Genomic DNA, 22,541 nt, shown 5'->3' on the forward strand with positions numbered 1-22,541 from the left:
TGCTCAACTTCATGTTTGACAGATTAGTTAACAAACACAGACACACAGGGGCGCCCAGCTGGTTCAGTCGGTGGAGCGTGCGACTCTTGATCTTGGGGTTTTGAGATCGAGCTCCGCGCTGGGTGCAGAGATTACTTAAGAAAATAAAATCTTAAAACACACACAAATACACACAGGAAAATGAAAGCAAAAGATGTTTTCCTCAGTAAAAATGATGGGTTTCCGGAAGCAGGTGCTGAAAACTAACCGGGGCCAACAGAGGATACTTCAGTGAAAGCCAACTGCTCAGTGTGGAGCTGTGATCTGCCTTTGGCGCATGCGTGTGTGTGTGTGTGTGTGTGTGTGCGCGCGCGCGTGTGTGTGTGTGTGTGTGTGTGTTTCTTAAAGACATTTCTAGAGAAACAGTCATTTGCATTTCCAGTAGGAAAAAATGGTGATGTGAAACCTGAACGGAGTTTGGGAGCAAATGCAGTGATTTGCTGGAGAATGAGGGGTGGTAGGTGGGGAGGGGGAAATAAGACAGCAGGCCCCAGGCCTATGCCAGGCTTCCATGTTTATCTTAGCGCAATAATCTTTCTTTTCTGCTGCCTCTTCTTAGACAGCTGGCTCACCTCTGCCTGAGACACTGTGCTGTTCCTGCATCTTTTTTCCCTTCTGGATGGAGCCTCCTCAGGGCCCCTGCCCACCCTCTGAACAGTGCACACTCCCTGCCGACCACACAGGCCCAGCACCGCCCTGGTGGTATCTACCAGGAGGACTGCATTTATCTTTTTGAATGTCTCCACCTCCCCTCCGGGCCTGAGAAGGGCTGTGGCACAGTCGTGGGTGAAAAGAGCTGCCATTAAAATGGATTTCGGCTGAAGCACCTCTCTCCCAGGCATCCTGGGACGAGGGAGAGACGGAGGGCAGGGGGTGGCCAAGGTGTTGCCATGGTAACAGGAGAGAGGGTTGGGAAGTCTGGGTCAACTGCTGGGTCTTGAGCTGTCTCCTGCTGCCCGAAATGTAGGCCAGGTCCCTTGGGCAGGGTGGGATCCCTGAACTGGGTGGGGCCAGGAGATAACCCATCTCGGTGCTACAGCCTAGCCACTGCCTCCACCAGTGGGAGGAGGGGCAGTACAGCCTTGGACTGGTCTTTGAAGCATGTGTAGGTCACCAAGAGCCCTGCAAGAGGAGGTCCCTCGGGCCAGGTGAGAAAGCCACCTACCTCCGTCACCATCGCCAGCCCCAGCAAGTAGCTGATGCTACATATGAAGGCGATGAAGATTTCCCGACGGAAACCCTTCCTTAGGAAGGATGGGTAAAGATCGACCAAGGACGTGATCTGTCCTTCGACTTCAACAAACTGCGGAGGAGAAGAGAGTGGTTGAGTCCCAGATGCCCAGCACCTCCCCTCTGCTCAGAGAGGAGACTCCTGGCACTCACGGAGTAGCCTGTGGGGTCAAGACCAAATGTGTGAATGTGGTCTCCTGAACTCTACCTGGGGAGCCCCGCCAGCCGGTCTAGCCACGGTGGGCCACACACAGTCCTCCAAATATCCTGCACGTCTGTGTCTTTGGTTCAGAATGCCTTTCGCTTGTCATTTAAGACTTCACTCAAGAATGACCACTTCTCTGAAGCTCATGCTGACCCTCACCTTCTCACACTTGCTGGCACATAGGTATTGGCACAAACACCTCCCCCCATCTTGGTCTTGGTCCTTTCTGACACCAAGGGCAGTACCCCCTCGTCTCTGGGCCTGGAGTGCCCAGGTGGGCTAGGCACATGTGGTTGCTCAGTGGACACATGAAGAATGAATGGGTAACTCAGGGGAAGTCTGGACCCCCATTTCCCCATCAGATTCACACAATGGCTTTAGCTCTGTGGGGAACGTGGATCCACGAGGATATCCTGCACACCTAAGCGCCCACGTGTGTGAGCCACATGCTAACTGTGACCCCAGGAACCCGTCCCTGGGCTCCCAAAGGTAAGAAAACCCATTGAAGAGGCCCTTCCTTGGGTAATGTGCTAGGATGATTCTCAATCTTTCTAAATCTTTCTAACATATAACTTGGAGACAGAGCCAGATCATTACATGGAGAGCTGCCTCTGTTAAAATGCAGCAGGAAACTCTGTCCTGTGGATGCTTATTGTCATGGATGTAACCAGTGCCCAATGGATGGGTTCCACCCTTCTGCGGCTACTGGTCTGGGCAAAGACTCCTCCTCTACCTCTATCTTTGGGGCAGAAGCATCCGGAGCACAATCTACAAATGAAGCTTCAGGACTGAAGGGCACGTAGAAGCAGTTTACATTTGGGTGACTACTGCCAAAATGCTTTGCCAGCCAACATACCCTCCAAGGCCGGTCTGTCTCATTCCTTTAAAAGTCGAAAAGCTAAAGCCTTGACCCTTCTGTTCTTTCATCCGAGAGGCATTTGGGAAGGATGTTTCCCCAGCATTCCTACAAGAGAGATCCCACCACTTATTCCTTTGGGATGCATCACAGGAGGATCAAGGGATACAAACCGGGAGCGAATCCCTTTCATGGCTGAGAGGGGCTGGAGAAATGATCCTTTGTTGCCAGGAATTCAGGGAAAAGAGGAGCGAGAGGCTCTTGAAAGGGGCCCAAAGAGGAGGGGCTGATGTTTTGACCTCGGACTGATGTGTCAGCCACAGAGTTTTCAACTTAAATTACCACTGAATTACAGCAAACCTGCGGCCCAAACATTAAGCTTCAAAAGGAGTTAAAGACAAAGGTTCTTTCCTTTTTGAGATGGGGAAATTAAAGGCAGGAAGGTCCGGTGTCACTGTGGGGCAGGGTCAACACCAGCACACGCCCCTCATTTCCAAGCTCCCTTCCATTTCTGGAGAACGCCAGCCCCAGCCCTCAGCCCTGCTCCACCGGCCTCTTCAGACCTCCCTCACTTAACAGCTATGTGACCCTGATTTCTCCAAATGTCCGTCTGTCTCCCCTGTAAAATGGGAAGGTCTTGCCTGCTCGGCAGGAAGGCGGACAAAGATGTGAAATCACAAGAGTAAGCTGGTAATTGGGTGATTGCTGCAAACCCATGTCAGGGGATGAGTGAGCTCCAGGGAGATGGGGGCCAGCTCTCTCCTCCACTGGTGCTGCTTGTTATCTCGTGCAAGCATCTGCCTCCACGTGCATGCCACCCCCACCCCATCTCACCAAGAAATACGCAGTGGTCCCTAAGTCAAAGAGTGCTCCCTGCAGATGCCAGACATCCTGGGGTGGGGGGGGCACACTCCATCAGTGAGAGGCCTCTGCCTGAGGTTGGCTATGGATCTCTGCACTTCCATGAGAGGAAGCTATTTGGGGGGAACTCCAAGATAAGGCCAGGAGGGATGAACTAGCAGGTCAGGGAATGGGTAGCCCCAGAACCAAGCCCATTCCTGAAACCAGCTGTGCATGGCCTCGGCCGATCCCTTGTTCTTGCTCAGCCTCAGTTTTCTTGGCTCTACAGGGCAACAGTTGTACCCAGCTGTAGAGACGCTACAGATTAAAGAGTTTACATATATATATATATATATATATATATATATATATATATAAACAGGACAGGGAAAGGGCCCCGGAATGGGGAGTTGTATTTAATGGGGACAGAGCTTCATTTTAGGAAGACACAAAGGTTCCGGGGGAGGGTGGCGACGATGGTTGCATAACAACATGAATGTACTTCATACCGCTGAACTGCATGCTTAAAAATGGTTCAGATGGTCCATTTCATGTTGTGTATTTTGCCACACACGTACATAAAAAGCCTGACATGAAGACTTGCCCACAGAAACACCTCGCAGGACAGCGCTCTGACTATATCACAGTGCTGGTGGGGCGTGAGGCGGTCACCAGCATCTGCAAAACCTTCCCCCCCACCATCTGCGAGCTCACATTTAGCAAATAGATGTAAAGGAGGGATTCCAACCTAGGCCATCAGACCCCTGAGACATTATGTCCTAGCTCCCTGGGTTCAAATCCTACTCATGCCCTTCGTGGGATATCAATTAGGCAGGTCATTTGAAGGGCTCTGAGCCCTGAGTTCCAGGTTCTGAGTGGAAAGGGTGCCAGCTCCCTCTGAGGCTGGCTTGGAGAGCTCACCAAGATTCCCTGAGCCCGTTGGCCACCATGAGGCCTGGCTCAGAGGTGTGCCTCGCCAGCCAGGCCCCACCTGCCTCCCAGGGAGAAAACTTAATATAAACCACCTCCACTCCCTCAGGAAGCAGCTTCCTTGGCCCAAGAGGCCCATTTTGGGCCCATGGAGACGTCACACTTTGTCATTTATTAACCACTCTCTGTTTTTGTTTTTTGCTTTCACTTAGAGATTTGGAAGAAGTTATAAAAGCCATTTGCTTGGGGCCTCCGAAGGCCAAACTCATTAACGAGAGATGATTAATGGACTCCTCTTGCTGTTTATACAGCTCAAGCCCACCAACAACTACACAAGTATTTTGTTTTCAGTCTCCCAAATGTTTCCACTCTGTCTTCTCTGCTAATCCTGGTCCCCTTCCTGCCAAATCCTTCACTCTGTTCTTGACCTTGCTGGCAGACTGCCTCCTCTCCTCTGCCTGACCTTCTAAGACGTTCCTCCTATCTGGTTCTGAGTCCATAGGGACTCACCCTGGGCAGCGACTTTGAGGCTGCTGCCCATGGGGTGGGTGGTGAAGCCCTCTCCTGAACTGGCAGCAGACCTCTGGACCAAAGGTTTCCCATGAGGCAGCCAGATACCCAGACCACACAGAAGGCCGCAAAGTGCCTGCCTTTCAGCGATGGACCTCAGATGACGGCCCCGGGGTGGTGGCACCGTGTGCAGGACTCTGGTCTGGGCATACCACCAGCCCACCCTGCGCATCCTAACTCTCCACTCCTGGATCACGCCTGCCCTCTCAACTGTCATCTTGAGACAACCCCAAGGAAAATACACATATCTCCAAGGGAACTCTGTTTTCCAAGCACTACGTGCTGCTCTGTATCAGGCACTGTGCCTGGTACTTCATACAAGGCAATGTGGGTATAATCACACCCATTTACGAGATGAGAAAACAGAGTCTCAGCGAGGGGAGGGAATGTGCCCAATGTCATACAGCATGGGGGCTTGGAACTGTTACTCCGAAGCCAGTCTCAGCCCCTGGTTGGCTCTCACTGACACACCCCATGGAGGTCTGAGCCCTGGAGAGGCGGGACACAGGGGTTCAGAAGTGCAGGAAAATAGTGTTGGTATAGATGGAGCCGTGCCTTGGGAGGGCAGAAACTGGGCTGGCCAGAGGACAGGGTGGGCCTGAGCGAGGCTCCCCAGCGCTGGAGGATCATGGTTTCACTCTGTGGGACGCTACTCACATGCGCCAGGAATCACAGAACACCATGTGTGGTTTGGGCTTCTCTGGCTGCACTTAGGACAATCAGTGACAGCTTGGGCAGGCACTGTCGCCCCTTCCCTGAACTGCCTGCCATGTCCTGGGCCCCCGTGTGGACCCTCCACGGAACACATCATCATCACCACTTGGCCTTGACCTTCTATTTCCCGTCTTAAGTTTCATTTTAACCACACGCCTCAGGTATCCACTTCCCCTTGCTGGGGCCAAAGACCCGAGCTTTGGGGCAGACGTCCTCCTCCTGTTGCCCTGAGGCCTTTTCTAACCCTGGGGTCTTGGAAGAACCCTTGCTGGCTGAAGCTGGTGCAAGTCTGAGGTGAGGGCGGGAAGGGAGTGACAGTGTCACACACGGCACGATGAAGGGCACCTTCCCAGAACCACAATCCCCTGGGCACTCCCTCTGTACGGCGTCCCCTCGATCTGGACATACCTGGCTATCCAGTCCAAGCAAGAGAAGCATAATAAAAAAGAGAATGGACCAAAACGTGGGCAGCGGCATCATTGTCACAGCTTTTGGGTAGGCAATGAAGGCCAGGCCAGGACCTAAAGGGAAGAGAAAATGGGGAGGGGCAGAGGGGGAGGCACATCAGTGACCCGGCCACCCGGGGCACTGGAGCTCACACAAAGACACTCGGGACTGAGGCGGTGTCCCAAACCCCAAATGCAGGGAGGAGCCAGGTCTGAATCTGTGCCTGGGGGAAGAGCCCAGGCCTGCCTCCCTTTCGGATGGGGTGCACTGGGGCTCAGGTGGGGCCCCGTTTTAGCATCTGTCTCCTATGCAGCAGTACAAGTGGCCTCACACACCAGAATCCGGCAGACCTGGCCATTTGGGGGCGGGAGATGGGACCGAGCCTGGGACCCAGTCTGCCGGCTTGGAAAAGGAGGGCTCCCCAAACCAGAGTAACCAGGCCAACGTTTGCTGGAAGGAAGCAAAGGGGGAAAGATCTGGTTATCGGACTACCGAAGGCCCCGTTGGCAAAGAAAAGGTTTCTACTTCTGAGTTAATGACTAAAACATTGTGAAAGAATACAGAACCATGCCCTGCAGGGCAAACCTCGCTTCAGGGGTGCGTCTGTGCACCCCACTGAGCAATATCAGAGGCAAGGCCCAAAGCTAAAGGGAGGTGTGCGCGGGGCAAGACCCCAGGCTCCGGAGACCCGAGACTTCCAGTCAGGTCTCACTCCACCTTCTCTTTATGTCACCACGCACCCCTGCAGGGACCTGCTTCCCCACCTGAGAAGGGAGGGGCATGATCCAGGAAATGACTCCCAAGGAGACTTCTCGTGCTCAGATTCTCAGATGCTGAGCCCACTTCCCTAGAAAAGGGCTTCTGGTTTCTGAGGAGGGGACTCAGACAGAATCTGGAGGCCCGGTGTGGGAGACGGGAGCCCCGCCAGCTCAGGGGGCATCTTTCTGCCTGGAAACATTCCAGAGACATAGAGAAATGTCTCCTCCTGTCTCCGGCGCGTCTGGGGGGAGAAGCCAGGGGTTAAGAACTGAGCCAGTGATTAAGACCTGTGGTTCTAAGAGGCGGCAGCAAGCAGCAAAAGAAAGGAGGCCTGAAAGGGCCCGGGCTGAAAAAATAAAGTAAGATCCACAACTTAAAAAAAAAAAAAAAATAATAATAATAATAAAATAAATAAATAAATAAATAAGGTCAAGAAATGTGAAAACAAAAAGGGCTAGAGGCCAGGATATTTAGAGCAGATATCAGAAACCAAATGACTAGCTTAAGAATGAGAAAAAAACAAAACAAAACAAAACACAACAACAACAACAACAAAAAAAAAACCACCAAAAAAAAAAAAAAAAAACCAACCCAAAAAACCTTTAAAATAATTTGGAGCCAGAAACCGCACAGTAGGGCGTTAACCACAAATGTGGCAGGCAAGGGCGAGTCCTTCTACTGTCCAGAGTCTACTCGGGTATCCTCAGGCGGCGATGGTAGCAAATCCCACGAGAAGTGGTCCAAGGGGCGGTCCTACCAAAACCCCAAAGTCCAAGCTGCAACGGAAGCCCCATGTGCACCTCGCTGGGGCCCCCCTGGTCCCCCTACACGTCAGCTCTGGCCCGACTGGTAAGCGTCACTGCGTGTGGATTCAAGTCCAGCCGACTGCGAGACAGATGTAAAATGGGGCCCCCCAACCCCCACCCGCCACCCGCCGCCCACCTCCCGCCGCCCGCTGGGGCCTGGGGGAGGTTCTCAACACACTCGTTTCTGTATTTCAGTTTTGCCTTTCTCAAGCCAGCCTCTGGGAGAGGGTCTGAGCATCTTTCTCTAAAAGCGCACGGGGAACTATAGAGAGAGAAGTCCATGTGAAGTCACGCAGCCGCTCCGAGCACCAATGCATGCCCCTCCGCGAGCAGAGAACGCGCCGCTGCACGTGCCGTGTATACTCCGTTCGGCCAAATAATTATCTTGTTCAAATGCACTTCGCTCAATATGGTGCTTGTTAAAAGCTTATTAGAGAAATAATCACCCTTGAGGTATCTGTCAGCTGTTCAGACATCACCGTGGGGAATAAACAACAAGGTCTTTGAAGTGGACAGGAGGAAGAAAACAACTTAGGGTGATGATATATACACATATAAAAGTACCTATTTGTCCACAGAGAAAGATCTATTTTAGATATCGAGATATACATATATATACACACACATATATATATACATATATATATATATGCGTGTATATATATATATATATCCCACCACCAATTCACTCCATGCTCCTGGCGATCACAACTGCTTTGCAAGCCCTCAACTGAAAAAAGCCGCTGCAAAGAAGCTGCAAATGGTTTCCCCCTCATCACTGGACCTGCCAAACTCCCAAGTGGGTGTGGATCTTTCTGGAATTAACTGTGTCCTCAGTCCCTGGCCTGCTTTTTGGGGCCCTTGGGGAAGGAAAGCTATGTCTGATGGTCCGACCTGGGACTGGGGGCCAGCAGAGAGATGCGTGGGCTTGCCACACTTGTCCTGCGACACTGCGGGGCGGGCGGTGGGGAGGGGGCAGAGAACATCTTTGCCAAGCAAGGATGAAAGCAGGGCCCACGGGCTCTGAGGTCAGAGAAAGTCAGAGGAGCTCAGATGCGTTCTCACACAGGGAAGACCAGAATTATCACGTGTGTCCAGGGTGAGTGGGAAGGCAGGAGGCAGAGGACGTCCTCGTGGCAGAGGGGCCTGTCCAGGAGGTGGCGGGCGCCCTGTCCAGGAGACCCCAACTCGGATCCTGATCAGCCCGAGCAAGGCCCTTGCTCTCAAGCCACTGGTCTCTTCATCTGCAGAACAGACGTCTAAATGCACAATGCTGAGGTACCCCTGACTCCCAACGGTAGGGTTCTGTGGCTGAGAAGCCAGGACGCCACCCTGTTTCCAACAAGGGCCAGGGCAATGCCATGGCAAGGGCTCTAGCTATGCCTGACTCTAGTCTGTGGTGGTCCCTGGAGTTAGGACACTAGGCTGTCCTCTGGACCTGAGAGGGGCCTCAGCCCAGGACCCTCGCCTCTCTCCATGTGGGCCCAGAGAGGTCGTGAGAAATCGAGAGGTCGGGTGCAGCAGAGGACATGTACAAAGTTACCAAACCTTCCAGGCAGCTGATGAGCACCCACCCAGTGAATGGGCAGGACAGGAGGGAGGTAGAGAAGCCACAAAGATAGCCCTTGGGGAACTCGGGAGCCTGCGGTTCCTGTTCCCATATCCAGGCCACTGCAGTTCTATGGCTGCAGTTCCAGGACTTAGCACTTCCGGCAGCAAGTCCTAGAATACTGTGGTTCTGAGGCTCTAGGATTCTAGCAACTGAAGGCTTTGTCATTTTCAGGTTCCAGAACCACCTTCCTGGAGCTCCAGGATCCCAGCCTAGGATCCCAGGCTTTGCAGAGTTCACGATTCTAAGACTTTCCTCTACTTCTGGAAGGAGCACCCCACCAACAGGGCCCCACGCCTCCAGGGGGTGACACTGTCCCCACAAACTACCCCCAAACTGGGTCTGTCACGGTCCCAGCGGGCGACCGCCATGCCCACCGTCTCTCTCCCACCCCACTGCCTACGGTGGTGGCTGACACAGGGCAGACTCCATAAATCAATAGCATCGGTGGAATGAATGAATGGGTTTGCTAGAGGGAGCGCGCTGGGAGCAAAGTGCAAAATACAGAAACCAAAGCTGAGAAGGTGGTGATGGAATGCCGACTGGTGGCTGGCTTGGGCCTGAGTTAGGAAAGTGGTTTCTGTTGCTGAAACCAGGAGTTTGCTGGGGAAGGAGAGGGAGGGAAGACCACACAAGAGTAGCTAAGTATTCCCCCAACTTAACCAACCCCCATGTTTCTGCTAGCCCCTTGGGCCAAATTGCAAAGTGCTTAAAATTTAGCTTTTGTACTCTTTGATACGTGGGGGACATCTTGGTGGGGGGGGTCCGTTTCGGAAACCAGGCTCGTCCCCCCCCAAAGCCCCCTGGGGTCTGGCTTCATGCCTGCAGTACTTGGCTTACACACTAGGTGGCAGTGCCCACCACCACTGCCACCAATACCACCATACCTGACTCAGCCACATCAGCAATGTCCACCCCTTGCTCTTGTGCCATGAAGCCCAGGATGGAAAAAATTGCGAAGCCAGACACAAAACTGGTACCACTGTTCAGGCATCCCAGCAGCATACAGTCCCTAAGTTACACATATGTCAGGGAGCAAGTTAATTCACAACACAAGGAAGCCACGCTCCCTACTTCTTCTCTTTTTTTTCTTTAAACATCATCATTTCTAAGGTTTACCAGGCCCGCTGGCGCGACACTTGCCTGTACGAGTTGTACTTGTACTTGTTGTAGCTCCCCAGAGAGGTCATGGCCCCCAGGCAGATGGCGTAGGAGAAGAATATTTGGGTCCCGGCATCAATCCATACCTACGGGGTTTGGGGTGGGAGTGGTAAGGAGAGAGAGAAGGGGCGGTTAGGACCAGCTTCCTGGAGGGGGCAGTGCGGGCCCTGGGCACCTCAAAATGTGCAGACTCTTGACTGCAACGAGAGCATTTGTGCTGGAATCCAAGGCGTCTTTGAAGGCAATACTGAGCTGCAAGGAAGCCCAGAAGTCAAAGAAACCCCCAGTCACTGAGCGTCAGGATTAGGAGGATGGACTTTTGAAGCAGACAGATCTGAATTCCAACTATGAAATGACTGTGGGCAATAGGGACTCCCGCCTGGAGCCTCAGTTTTCACATCTGTACCATGGGCTCCACTGCCCTGACGCACAGCACTATCATGCCTATTTTCGCAAAATAGATTCAGCCCAGTGCAGGCACAGGGTAAGACCGTGAAGTCAAGGCCGCTATCGTTACCGTAACTGCTATTGTCCGGGGACCCCCGAGTTGGAACGGGGAGGATTCCCGAACGGATTATGCAGGCAAAGCTGCTCTCCAGAACTTTCCTTGAGCAGCTCCCGATGGCCACAAAACTGCCTTCCCAGCTGTCCTCTGATGTTGGCCAAGCCCCCTCTCACCTAGGAGAGGGCGAGAGGGCAGTGGGGAGGAGACCCAGAGCAGCACAGGACCTTGAAGGCAACTTGAAGGTTGAGGATCCCGGGGACAAAAGGTCCTCAAATGGGCCAGTAAAACATTGTAGGGTGTTCTCCAACCTCCCGCGGTCACATGGCTGACTGCCAGGAGCCAGACGTTCAGTATCTGCCCCCTGACCTTCCAAGAGCTCATCGCCAACTCTGAATTCCGACCTTGGCCAAGGAAGCCAGAAGCGGCACTCCTGAGCCGACTCTCCCATCCCCACGAGGCAGCCCTCTTGGCCACTGCGGGCAGAGGCCAGGGGCGAGGAGGAGGCTGGCTCCTGAGACCAGCCCCCCTTACCTGGCACAAGGCCCGAAGAAGACTATAACTGGCTGGCCTCAGGAGGCCTCGACATGAAAAGATACGCCCACAGCGGGAAGGGCCCATGTGCACGGTGAACAAACTGCCACGGCCCAGCGGAAAAGTACCGGAGCCGGACGGCCCGACCAGATGCGTGTGCCCAAGAACCGCGGAAACTGGGCCGCCAGCTTCGCTTCCCCCGCACCCTGCCCTGCCTGGCCCCGGGTGGGAGGGAGAACAGGCTGCCTCCTGGTGTACCTGTGGGTCCTCCAGGCGGCTGATGTCGGGGTACAGATAAAACTTGATGCCTGCGCCTGCACCGGGCAGTGTCAGTCCACGGACCAGCAGCACCAGGAGCATGGCGAAGGGGAAGGTGGCCGTGAAGTAGACAACCTGTGAGGGACGAGAGGGATTCAGGGGGGCCCGTGGCCTCACCTGCTGCTGTCACATTCCAGCATTCCCTCCGGAGCCGAGGGTCTGGAGCTGAGCCTGCTGCTTCACTTGCTGTGTGACCTTACACATATCGTTTAACCTCTCAGGGCCTCAGTTGCCTCACCTGTAACCTGGGTATCACAGAAGTACTCACCTCACAGATTTACTGAGATTCAATGAAAGCAATCCTATGAATATTTACTGAACATCTAGGCCCTGGAAGTAGAGCGGTGAAAAAGGCAGAAAACAAATCCCTGCCCTCACGAACAGACACTCTAGTGAGTAAAGAAGGAAAATGGAAAGTAAGAGTGTGAACTATCAAGTGTATGTGTAAAAGGCTGACCCCAGTGGTCGGCATGTGACACTCAGTACGTGTTAGCTAACATTACAACTGTTAGTACGACTCTTGTGGTTCGGGATCAGTTAAGTGTGGGTTCAAATCCCAGCTCTGTCCCCTCTCTTGCTGGGTGGCCTTGGCCATGATGCTTAACCTTTCTGGGACTGTTCCCTCATGTGTAAGTGGAGACAAAAGTAATAAAAGACCTCTGTCAAAAGCTGAGGTGAGTGCCTGGCACTTCGGTGCTCGAGAAATGGGGCCTGTTGTTGACTCCGATTTTGTAGGAAGGACACGAGAACTTCTAGGAGGAGATGAAGTCTCTAAAGCCCCTTGGCCAGGAGATGGGGAAGAGCCTCCACTCCCTTGGGGCCGTGGGAGGCCCACGGCCTTCCCTGGATCACACAGCACATCCCAGGCAACCTAAGGCCAATTGGAGGTGGGGACCAGAGACGACCGAGGCTGTGCCGTGCCATTGCCAAGGGCCTGCCCTCCATATCCTCCCCTGTCCTGAGAACACTGGTCTTCAAACACCGTGCGGCTTCAGTTCTCTTAGATGGATTTCCCAATCTTTTCCTTCAACCTGAGAAGTTTCCAGGCAGGGTTTATGCCTAGGAGGGGCTCAGAGGTGCACGGCTCTGAACAGGCAGCGAACTCCTGGTACTTCCAGCAGGACACTGGCTGAATGAGGACTCCCCAGGCCCGAGCCCACTTTGTGCTCACCACACCCCCCCTAAACTGGTGTGCTGGCCACCGTGCTGACAGAGGAGGAACCGAGGCTCAACAGGGCTTGAAGACTTGCCCAGGTCATCTAAAGAGCATAGGACCTGCACCCAGGGCCCGTGGAGATTAACCACCTCGCTCTGAGCAAAGGCATGAGGTATTTCACTTTGCCGATGGAGCACATACAGAAAGGTCATGTTGACCACCTGAAATGCTAAGACGAGGTCGCAGAGCCCCTGACTCCCTCGGGACCCCAGAAAGGAACGACTATGTAGCCAATGCACCCATTTTACAGGTGAGGAAACAGACACCCAGAGAGCAGGATGAATGTATCTGTGGTGCTGGGGGGCGGGGGCAGTGCCAGGTTACTGCAGCCAGAAGTGCCCAGGTGGGGAACAGATGCCAATGGAGGGTGACAGACCCTGAACCCCACCGATCTGGCACAGGAACCCTCACTGGAGCACAGTTCTTGGATAGCCAACATCCCTTTGAGTAGAAATAACTAGAAAGGGCCTCTGGAAAAGGGCAAGAAAAAAGCTCTCAGGACCCGCCTGGCTCGGCTGCCCTCAGCCAGTACCGCCAACCAGCATTTATTGAATGCTTACTGTAAGCCTGGTACTATTCCAAGTGCAGTACCTTCTATACTTAGTTGGTCCTGCCCTACCCTAGCCCTTTGAGGTAGGTTTCAGTCCTATCTTCGTTTTTTTTTTTTTAATGGTTATTTTATTTTTGAGAGAGAGAGAGAGAGACAGACAGACAGACAGACAGAGTGTGAGCAGGGGAGGGGCACAGAGAGAGAGAGGGGGAGACGCACAATCCGAAGCAGGTTCCAGGCTCTGAGCTGTCAGGACAGAGTCCAATGCAGGGTTCCAACCCATGAGCTGTGAGATCATGACCTGAGCTGAAGTTGGGATGCTCAACCAGCTGAGCCACCAGGCGCCCCGTGTTCATCTTGAAGGTGAGGAACTGAAGCCTTTGCTCAGAGCAAGGTGGTTAATCTCCACGGGCCCTGGGTGCAGGTCCTGTGCTCTGTAGATGACCTGGGCAAGTCCACTGCTTGCCCACACAGGTCACACAGCACTTAAGAGGCAGAGCAATAAAAAGCCCTTCTGTGGGGCGCCTGGGTGGCTCAGTCGGTTAAGTGTCCCACTCTTCTGTTTTTGGCTCAGGTCACGATCTCACAGTTGTGAGATCGAGCCCTGAGTCGGGCATCATGCTGAGCATGGAGTCTGCTTAAGATTCTTTCTTTCTCTCTCTCTCTCTCTCTCCCGCTCCCTCTGCCCCTCCCCTGCTCGCACTTGCCCCCCCCCCCTCTCAAAAAAAAAAAAAAAAGTCTGGCAGTTTATTCAATCCTTCCAACGACCCGAGGAAGGCTGGACTCCCCAAGGGCACAGGTTGAACTTCAAGCTCAGTGACTGGCTTGCTGTCAGACCTTGAGCAAGCTACTGTCCCTCTCTGGGCTTCATTTCCCCACAAGCTGAAGCCCGCCGAAGTGGGAGGCTCAGGCCAGATGAGCTCTGAAGTTCTCTCCAGTCCTGCCACCCCAAGGGGAAGGGTAGAGTGGTGTGGGTCACCCAGGCTGGGGTTTGCATCCCACCTCCACCACCTCCCAGCTGGGTGGTTTGGCCTCAGCTTCCATCTGTATGGGGAGGATTAAGGGAGCTGACCTCACCTGCCACCCTCAGGGAACCTCGGCAGTGATCCTGGTGACCCCCGGTGAAGGGCGGGCCCTACACGTGTCTCTGCAGCTCCTTCCCGGGATGCCTTTGCTCCACCAGGGCCTCAGTTTTCCCAGCAGAGAACCCTTCCAATTTCCCAAGGACCAGAAGGCAGATGCAGAGGGCGGAGGCAGGCCAGGAAGCCACAGAAGGGGTGAAAGAAAGAAACCCAGCATGGCCCCCTCCAGGCCGCTCCTCCCTTCCTGCAGATAGGCCCCCAACCAGTTCCCAACTCTGGGCCCTGCTGTGGGCCACACCCTGGGCCTGGTGAACAACAGCTGCTGACAGCATGCTGTCCCCAGAGGGCGGCCACTTCAAAGCCAGCTGGGCCCCACCAGGCTGGGCAACCAGGCTCTGGCCAGAGGGCTTTGTGTCAGGGACACAGGAAACCACCCAGGGATGGGGGTGGCTTCCCTTGTTTTCACATATTACATTTGTTTAACAAGCACTTAAGTAGCACTTACTGTGTGCCAGGCACTCTACTAAGCTTTATGTGTGTTACTCATTTAATCCTAAAGGGGTCGGTACGTGTATCACCTGCATTTTCTAGATGAGAAGACTGGCCCAGAGAGGTTGATGTCAGGTGCCTGGGGTCACAGAACTGGTAGGTGGCAGAGGTGGGACTTGATCTAGGCCAGCTGACCTCAGAGTCCCGTGTCTTTTGTGTGCTTGCGTGTTATCCCTGTCCCTCCCCCAGTCCAGACCAGGACAGCCCCACCTGATCACAGCCCCACCTAGTCACCCCACTTCATCTGCCTTTTTGGAAAGCCACCCTTGTTTTGCAGAACTCGCTGCTCTGAGGACAAGCCCCTGAGACCCATTCTCTCAACTTTTCCGTGACTCCCCCGGGATCCTCACGGGAGAGGCTGGTGCCAGCCGCCGCCAGTGGGCCTCTAGTGGTGGCCCAGCAGGCCTTGCCACGGGACGTGGTATTTTTCCACTCTTGCTGGCAAGCTCATGGTTCCTCTGAGCCCTTGATCCAAAAGCCCTGTGGCCCATCTGCCCTGGAAACTTGAGAGGACAACTCTTCCTCACTCCCCTAGAGACGGTGGAGAGAAGGTGGTCTGCAAGGCAGGAGGGAGACAGGTTAGTCTCCCACTGCCCTGAACTTCCCTTGGGGGGAAAGGCCTGGGGAACTGGGGTCCCTCAGCCCAGAGATGGAGGTCCGAGAGGTGGGGCTATGAGTCTGTGCCCAGCACCTAGGCAGGCCCTGAAGGCTTTCACAGCACCCCTGTGTGTGTGAGGGCAGCATCACGAACTCATTTCACATAAGCGGAAGGACGTGCCCAAAGTCACGCAGCCTGTGGGACTGAAACTGAGATCCCAAACCACATCTGACTCTGACTGCCACTCCTTTGTTTCTAAGAGCCAGACGGAAGAGCTGGCGATGGAAGGGTGCAGCCTCAGACCATGTCTGTGCTCCTGTCTGCCCGCGAATGTGTTCCCCTTCGGGTCCATGGCGCCGTACTTCCTGTGTGAGGGTCTAGACTTGCGTCACCTTCTTGGACCTGAGGCTCTGTGAGCAGGGACATGCCTGCCTCATGCCCCACTGCACCATCAGGCTAGCACAGGTTAGGGCAGGCAGCAGGTGATGGTTAGGGGGTGGAAGAATGCAGGGCGCCGAGCTTGGCAGCTGGGCTGTCTGGGTTCAAATCCCATCTTGTCCCAGACACCTCAGAACATTAGGATGGTTAAATGAGCTAATAAACAGCACTGAGAACAGTGCCTGGTGATGTGTGTTACACAGCATTTGCTGCCATTATCACGGTTTGTTGAATGAATTAAGCCCCAGCATACCTGGGCCACGGCTGGGATCCTTGGAATGCCAACAATTTACAAAAAAGGGAACTGAGGCTCAGAGAGGCAAAGTGACTTGAACTTGGGTCCTGAGCTGCCCAGGCCCTCCCTCCGTCCACCCCCTCCCTACCGGACCAGTGTCAGCCACTGAAGCAGGGCCATGCCAGGATGAGGCCTGCCCTGCTGCCCATGGGCCCAGCCCCCACAGTGGCCATGAACCTGGTCTGTGGCCAGGGCTGAAAGCCATGGCTGGCGGCCGGCGGCGGGCGGGCAGGCAGGCAGGCTGTAGAGCTCAAGGAAGTCCACAGAGCCTTACTGTGTTTGTCTTGGCTTCTTTGGGCTGGCCCAGGCCCTGCTATTGTTCTGGGAGCCATGCCCGCCCCTCAGGGGCCTGGAGCTGTGTGAGGAGGAGGTTGTCTCCAGGGGTGGGGAAGGGTAGGGGACCTCTGTCAAGTCACGTCTTCAACTGGCCACAGTTGCAGCCTGGTACCCTCCGCTTTTCGCTTTGATTCTATTGTCTTGCCCGCTGTTCCTGCGAAACATCAGCTTCCTCCATCAGACTGGGGGCTCCCCATAGGTCTGGATCAGATATACCTCAGGGCCTTTGCACTGGCTGTTCTCTCTCTTTAGAATTTTTTTTCCTCCAGATATCCACATGGCTTACCTCTCACTTCCTTCAGACCTGTGCCCCAAAGTCACCTTCTTGGTGAGCCTGCCTGGCCACCCTATTTAAAAGTATACCCCAACACTTCCTATTCCCCTTCACCACACTGTCCTTTAACCACCATACTCTAGTCACCACCTGACTCCTATATATTTTACACATTCACCTTGTCACAACCAGCAAATGTGTCAGCTCCTGGAGCACAGAGATGTCTGTCTGTCTTGCTGACCCCTGCATGTCCCCCGGCCCCATTCCTACAATAGGACCTGACGAATAGTAGAGGCACAAAATGGACAGATGCATAAGGAAACGATCATGTCTCCAGCATTGCTCAAGAACACTGCTCCATAGAAACTTCCTGAGAAAAACTCATCTCCATGTGGGGAAACGGAGGCCCAGTGAAAACAGGATTGGTATTTACTGTACCATCTGAGACAAGCATCGTGCTGGCTACGTAACACTTCTTGTTTGAACCCTCGCTTCCACCCGTTCTGTAGATGAGGAAACTGGGGCTTCAAGGTGAGGCAGTACCTTTGAACAAGCCGCCTAACCTCTCCCAGCTTAGTTCCCTCACGTTTGAAGAAAGGCGGTGAGGAAGCAGCTTGCACACAAGACGGAGGAGGAGGTGGGGTGTCACAGGTGAACGCGCTCCCTGAGGCATTGTGTGGATTGCTCGAGGGGCCCTCTTCCTGCCTGTCCCGGTGGGGCAATGCTGGCCAGGGGTGCTGCGTGTGGACATTTCTGAAGCCTGGCCTGCTTCCTTTCTGGACGGGGTTTTAGGACTGCAGGATGGCTCCGAGCACAGAAACAGGCAGAGGGTGTGTGGGCTGCGCAGGCCCCCACTCCAGAATCCTTCCCATTCTGCCTCTGCCATCCTGGGCGCCCGGATCTTGCCCTGAAGGAGATGCTGGGATCCATTCAGATCCGTGATTTCACTTCAGGGGCTCTTCATCCAGAGACAACAGGGTCTTTCATTTAAATTCCGGTGCAGCAAAGGCCCCTTCTCCAAACAACTTAACCACCCACTGCCCACTGCTGTACCTCAAATGCCACCTTAACATACTCGCTTGACCTTTGGGGGCTTTTAGACCTTAAAGAGATTTTCCCCCATCGAGATGCAACTGATAGGAGGGAAATGATAGATGGGGGACATGTAAAGGCAGATGAGCCAACACCTTCACTATGGCCTAGAGCCTGGCTGAGGCACGGGCTCACACCCCTTATCATGACAGAGCCCTCTGCACTGACCTGAGATGGCAATGACCATGATGCTGGCCAGTGTCTTGGTTAATCAGGTAATGGTTTAGCTCTAACTTTAACAGATAACATTTTAATCATAGGCTGACATTTTCATGATGGCCAATACACCAGCCCATACCTAAAACCTCAATTATAAGCTAACATTTTAATGATCAGCTACTACCTCTGTTAATAGCTAACAGTCTAGTCATCGTGTAACATATTAAATCAGCGGCGAATATTTCAGTAATGGCTAACATTCTGGTTAACAACTAACATCTTGGTTATGAGCACATGACTTAATCTTATCAGCGAAAGCTTTCCTTAATAACTAACAACTCAGTTTCCGGCTGAAATGTCACTGGTAAGATGATTCAGTGCATCGGACTTAGCAGCAAAACTCCCGGTCAGTGCTTCTCAAACCCTCAGTGAGCATTTGGATTATCCGGGGATGCTGTTCAAATGTGGGTTCTGATTCTGCAGGTGTGGGGGAGGCCCATGGGTCTGCATTGCCAGCAAGTTTGCGGGAGATGCTGCCCGTCAGGGCGCATTTTGCAGAGACAGGGTCCGTGCTGTTAGGGACTGGCTGAGAACCGACAATCAAGCTGCCAGCTCACCTTCCTTGCAGCTAACTTCACAGTTACAAAGCTAACGTCGGATATCTGCTAACAGCTATGCTTGGCCGTGGGAGCCAGTGATTATGGGAGCTTGTACAGGCGCCACAGAGCCCACTGACCAATTTTCAGGAATTGTGTTAGCTCATTGTGAAGCCCTTGGTAACTTGAAGTCAGACATGGTGGGAGTATTTCCACCATGAAGTGGGCAAATACCACAAAGCAGGGCCTGATTTTCTTATAGGGGACTGCTCTGTCGCACACACCAGCACTTTGGTCTGGGCTCTGCGTCCAAGCGGGAGGGCCTGGGAGGGGGGTAGGTGGAAGATTCTCTGGGCTGAGGCAGGGGAGAGACAGAAACACCACTCACTTTTCCCGTGGACTTGACGCCCTTCCAGATGCAGAAGAAACAGACCAGCCAGACGAGGAGAAGGCAGAGAGCAAGGTCCCACTTCAAGGAGCCGGGGTCGTCGATTCCAGAGGACAAGCTCAGCACATTGCGCCTTCAAGCAAACAAAGCCGCAAGTTAGTCGGGCCGGCCCTGGGGCAGCGAGAGCTGAGGCTGAGGCGCCAACAGGCTGGGGTTGAAACCCCGACTCAGGCGCCATGTTTCCACAAGGCCTCTCGCCTCTCCAAGCCCTGGAATCGCCATGGGTCTTTGAAGCAGCTCCCACCCAGGCCACAGGGCTGTGGAGAAGTCAACAAGGAGGTAGATTCGGACTCTTACGTCAGGCGAACCTGGGTTCAACCCAGTCTGGCCTCAGGAAAGTTAAGTAAACCTCCAAGCCTCAGTTTCCTCATCTGTAAAATGGGTACTAATTCCTGTGGATCAATTCTTAGTAGACCCTGCTTCAGTGCCCACCGAGGGCCAAACACTGGGTTCAAACTTGGCTCTACAGTGTAAGCACCGGGCTGGTTACCCAAACTCCTGGACCTGAGTCTCCTCATTTGTGAAATGGGAATGACTACCCTCCCCCAACACTCTGTCCCATCCCTCTTATTCTATTCACCCCTGTTCCTTATCCAGATCTCCACTAAAATGTAAGCCTCACGAGGCTTCTACATGCAGCTGCACAGCACTTTATAGAGATTGGTGTTAAAAGAAAACCCACACGGGGCGCCTGGGTGGCTCAGTCGGTTGAGCGGCCAACTTTGGCTCAGGTCATGATCTCGTGGTCTGTGGGTTCGAGCCCCGCGTCGGGCTCTGGACTGATGGCTCAGAGCCTGGAGCCTGTTTCCGATTCTGTGTCTCACTCTCTCTGACCCTCCCCCATTCATGCTCTGTCTCTCTCTGTCTCAAAAATAAATAAACATTAAAAAAAATAATAAAAAAAAAATAAAAGAAAACCCACAGAAAGTACTAACTACAGGGTCCGGGTGCAACCAGCACTGGGTAAACCTGTTTCTGTCCTGGCCTTGAGACGCCCAGAGTAGGTCCTGGTACCTAAGCGATGCTGGTCTCCTCCCAACCCACAGCAGGGTTGTGAAGGTCTTGGGGGTAGGGGGGTGGGGACAGGTAGACGGTCTGAAGGCTAATCAGCTCAGAGCACCCACCCTCCCTGCCCGGCATCACACAGCAGAGGCTGGGTCCTTGGGAGTCAAGAGACTTACTGACCTGTGGAAGATGCATAGAAACACCTACTCACAGACACATCTCTGCGGGGCAGATGCCATCTGAAGTCAGGGTGGGGCAGCACGGGGTGCTGACGGCCAGAAGCCACACATCGTAATGCCAAGAAACTGTCCCCATTGTCCCGGAGCCCTGATACCGCAGCAGTGACCAAGGGCAGGCACACCGAGCCCAGGGACGTCAGCCCTGCCTGCCACTCCACCAGGGTCCCTGTCCGCTGAATCCCCGGGCTGCTGACCATGGGAGCCACGGAGCTCGTGCTCCCCTGGGAAAAATCTGGTTCTCTCCTGTTCTAACCAAAGTTCACTCCTGGTTTCAAGGCCACACTCAAGCAAGAGAGGCAGAGAGGGAGTGTGACTTTGTGCCCTAGGCTCTCTTCTGTAAAACACAGGTAACAGTTCCTGCCCCCATGCTGCTGCTTGGCAAAGCATTCCAGACAATTCCCTAGCTCTCAGCCAGCCTGTGGGAAGTTTCCTGTGGTCAGGGCTCTGGGTCTCAGAATGCCTACTGGGCCAGATGTGTCATTGCTTTTCCTTCTTTTTTCCAGTGTCAACATGAGGACCTTGAATAAATCCAAGATGCCCCTCTCAATTGGCATTCAACCGAGGCCTTTCTTTGGGTCACTGCCATGGTCCCAGCACCTACAAGAGCATGTGGCACATAGTACAGCCTCGATAAATACCTGTTGAGTGAACGAACCAGGGACTCAGCTGAGGCAGCTGGCAAGTTCACATGGCACTCTGGACCAATCCATGCAGTATTACCATTAACGCACCTTAAAAGGGGGCAGCTTTCCTACCCTTTTCTTGATGAGAACCCTGACATCAAATGGCCTCCCCTCTGTCACCCACAATGGTGTGCTCATACCATCCACAAGGCCTTTTCAATTCATCTCATCTGATTCAAGGACTAAGGTCACTGGCCCCATTTTACAGATGGGGAACACCAAGGCGCAGAAGACCCAATTGCCCACAGACACACAGCCAGCAGGCGACAGTGTTACCACCCTGTACTCAAGCCTGTCTGACTCCAAAAGCCCGCACTCTGTGGACTCCCCCATGCTGCTCCTCTGGCAAACAGAGAATAGAGCCTAAACTTTTAAAAAGAATCTGTCCAGTCCCTGCTATGGGCCAGGGTCACCTGAAGCCTCAGGCCAGGGGGCATCCCCGTGAGGCAGGCCGTCCGCCAGACGCATCCCGGCTGGGGCCCTGCCAAGCACGTGGATCTGGCGGCTGCAGCTGCCTGAGAATAAAAAGCCCTTCCCGCAGGCTCCAGAGCTCAGTGCCTTCAATGAAGGCCCGGGGCATGCTGGGCAGCGGCCCAAGGCTTCCTTGTGAATGGGCAGCGTCACAGGGAGAGTGCTTTTCCACCTCCACACCTTTGCACACCCTCTGCATTGCCAGCCACGCGGCCCTCGGGCTTCCAGAGAAGCCTTCCCTGCTGCCCCACAGACCACCAGAGTCCCTGTCGGTCTTGCGGCTTCTATATGTGGCTGCACCGAGTGTCACCCACGGGTGAAAAGTCTGTCTTGCCTACCAGGCTCCAAACATCCCAAGGACAAGGATCTCACAGGCAGGTACACAGTAGGTGCTCAGCTAACGCTGAGGAGGTGCCCGGCCTTTGCTGCTCTCCTAAGGGCAAGCCGACCGAGGAGCTTGAAACCCCAGAGCTCAGAATCTGACCACACCACGGCCAGCCGGTTCACGGACGCCCTTTCGACCTTCTCCCCCTCCTGTGCCGGGTAAACCCCTGGTGCCCGTGACAGACGGGAGGCTTGCTCTGGGCAGCTAGCTGCGCAGCTACGGAAGCCACAACAAACAAGGAAACTGAGTCTCCGCTGCTGGCAGCGAATTCCCTAAAGGAGCTGGCGACACCTGCAGCGACACTGTTAAAGGCACGTGCTCTTGGATCCGGCAATACTCCGTTCCTAAGACTCTCTCCTGTAATTACTCTTGCACGTGTGGCCACCGACGGGGTCCACCCCAAGCTATTCATTGCAGCAGCGTCTGCAGGGCCGACGCCTGGACGCCACCCAAATGGCCCTCAACGGGGGCTCCGCAGGGGCAGGGAAGACACACAGTGGGATGCGCCACGGCCCCTAAGACAATGGGAAAGCTCCCTGGATGCAGATAAGGAACATAAAACAAGTGAACAAAGCAAGGTGGACAGCACTGTGGCATGCTCCCTA

At 54.1% G+C, this 22,541-nt stretch overlaps 1 protein-coding gene across 3 annotated transcripts in view; it reads right to left on the reverse strand.

Annotated features, from left to right (window-relative positions):
- SLC6A6 (solute carrier family 6 member 6) overlaps window positions 1–22,541 on the reverse strand; it is an 88,594-nt gene that overhangs the window by 11,350 nt on the left and 54,703 nt on the right. For all 3 annotated transcript variants that reach the window (XM_043588219.1, XM_043588221.1, XM_043588220.1), the window contains 6 exons: window positions 19,094–19,226; window positions 11,461–11,595; window positions 10,149–10,252; window positions 9,893–10,017; window positions 5,793–5,905; window positions 1,205–1,342 (listed from right to left, as the gene is read on the reverse strand). In XM_043588219.1, coding sequence (XP_043444154.1) covers window positions 1,205–1,342; window positions 5,793–5,905; window positions 9,893–10,017; window positions 10,149–10,252; window positions 11,461–11,595; window positions 19,094–19,226 — 748 coding nt within the window. The remainder of the gene's footprint in view (window positions 1–1,204; window positions 1,343–5,792; window positions 5,906–9,892; window positions 10,018–10,148; window positions 10,253–11,460; window positions 11,596–19,093; window positions 19,227–22,541) is intronic.

This window comes from Prionailurus bengalensis, chromosome A2, assembly GCF_016509475.1.
Source record: "Prionailurus bengalensis isolate Pbe53 chromosome A2, Fcat_Pben_1.1_paternal_pri, whole genome shotgun sequence".
NCBI lineage: Eukaryota > Metazoa > Chordata > Mammalia > Carnivora > Felidae > Prionailurus > Prionailurus bengalensis.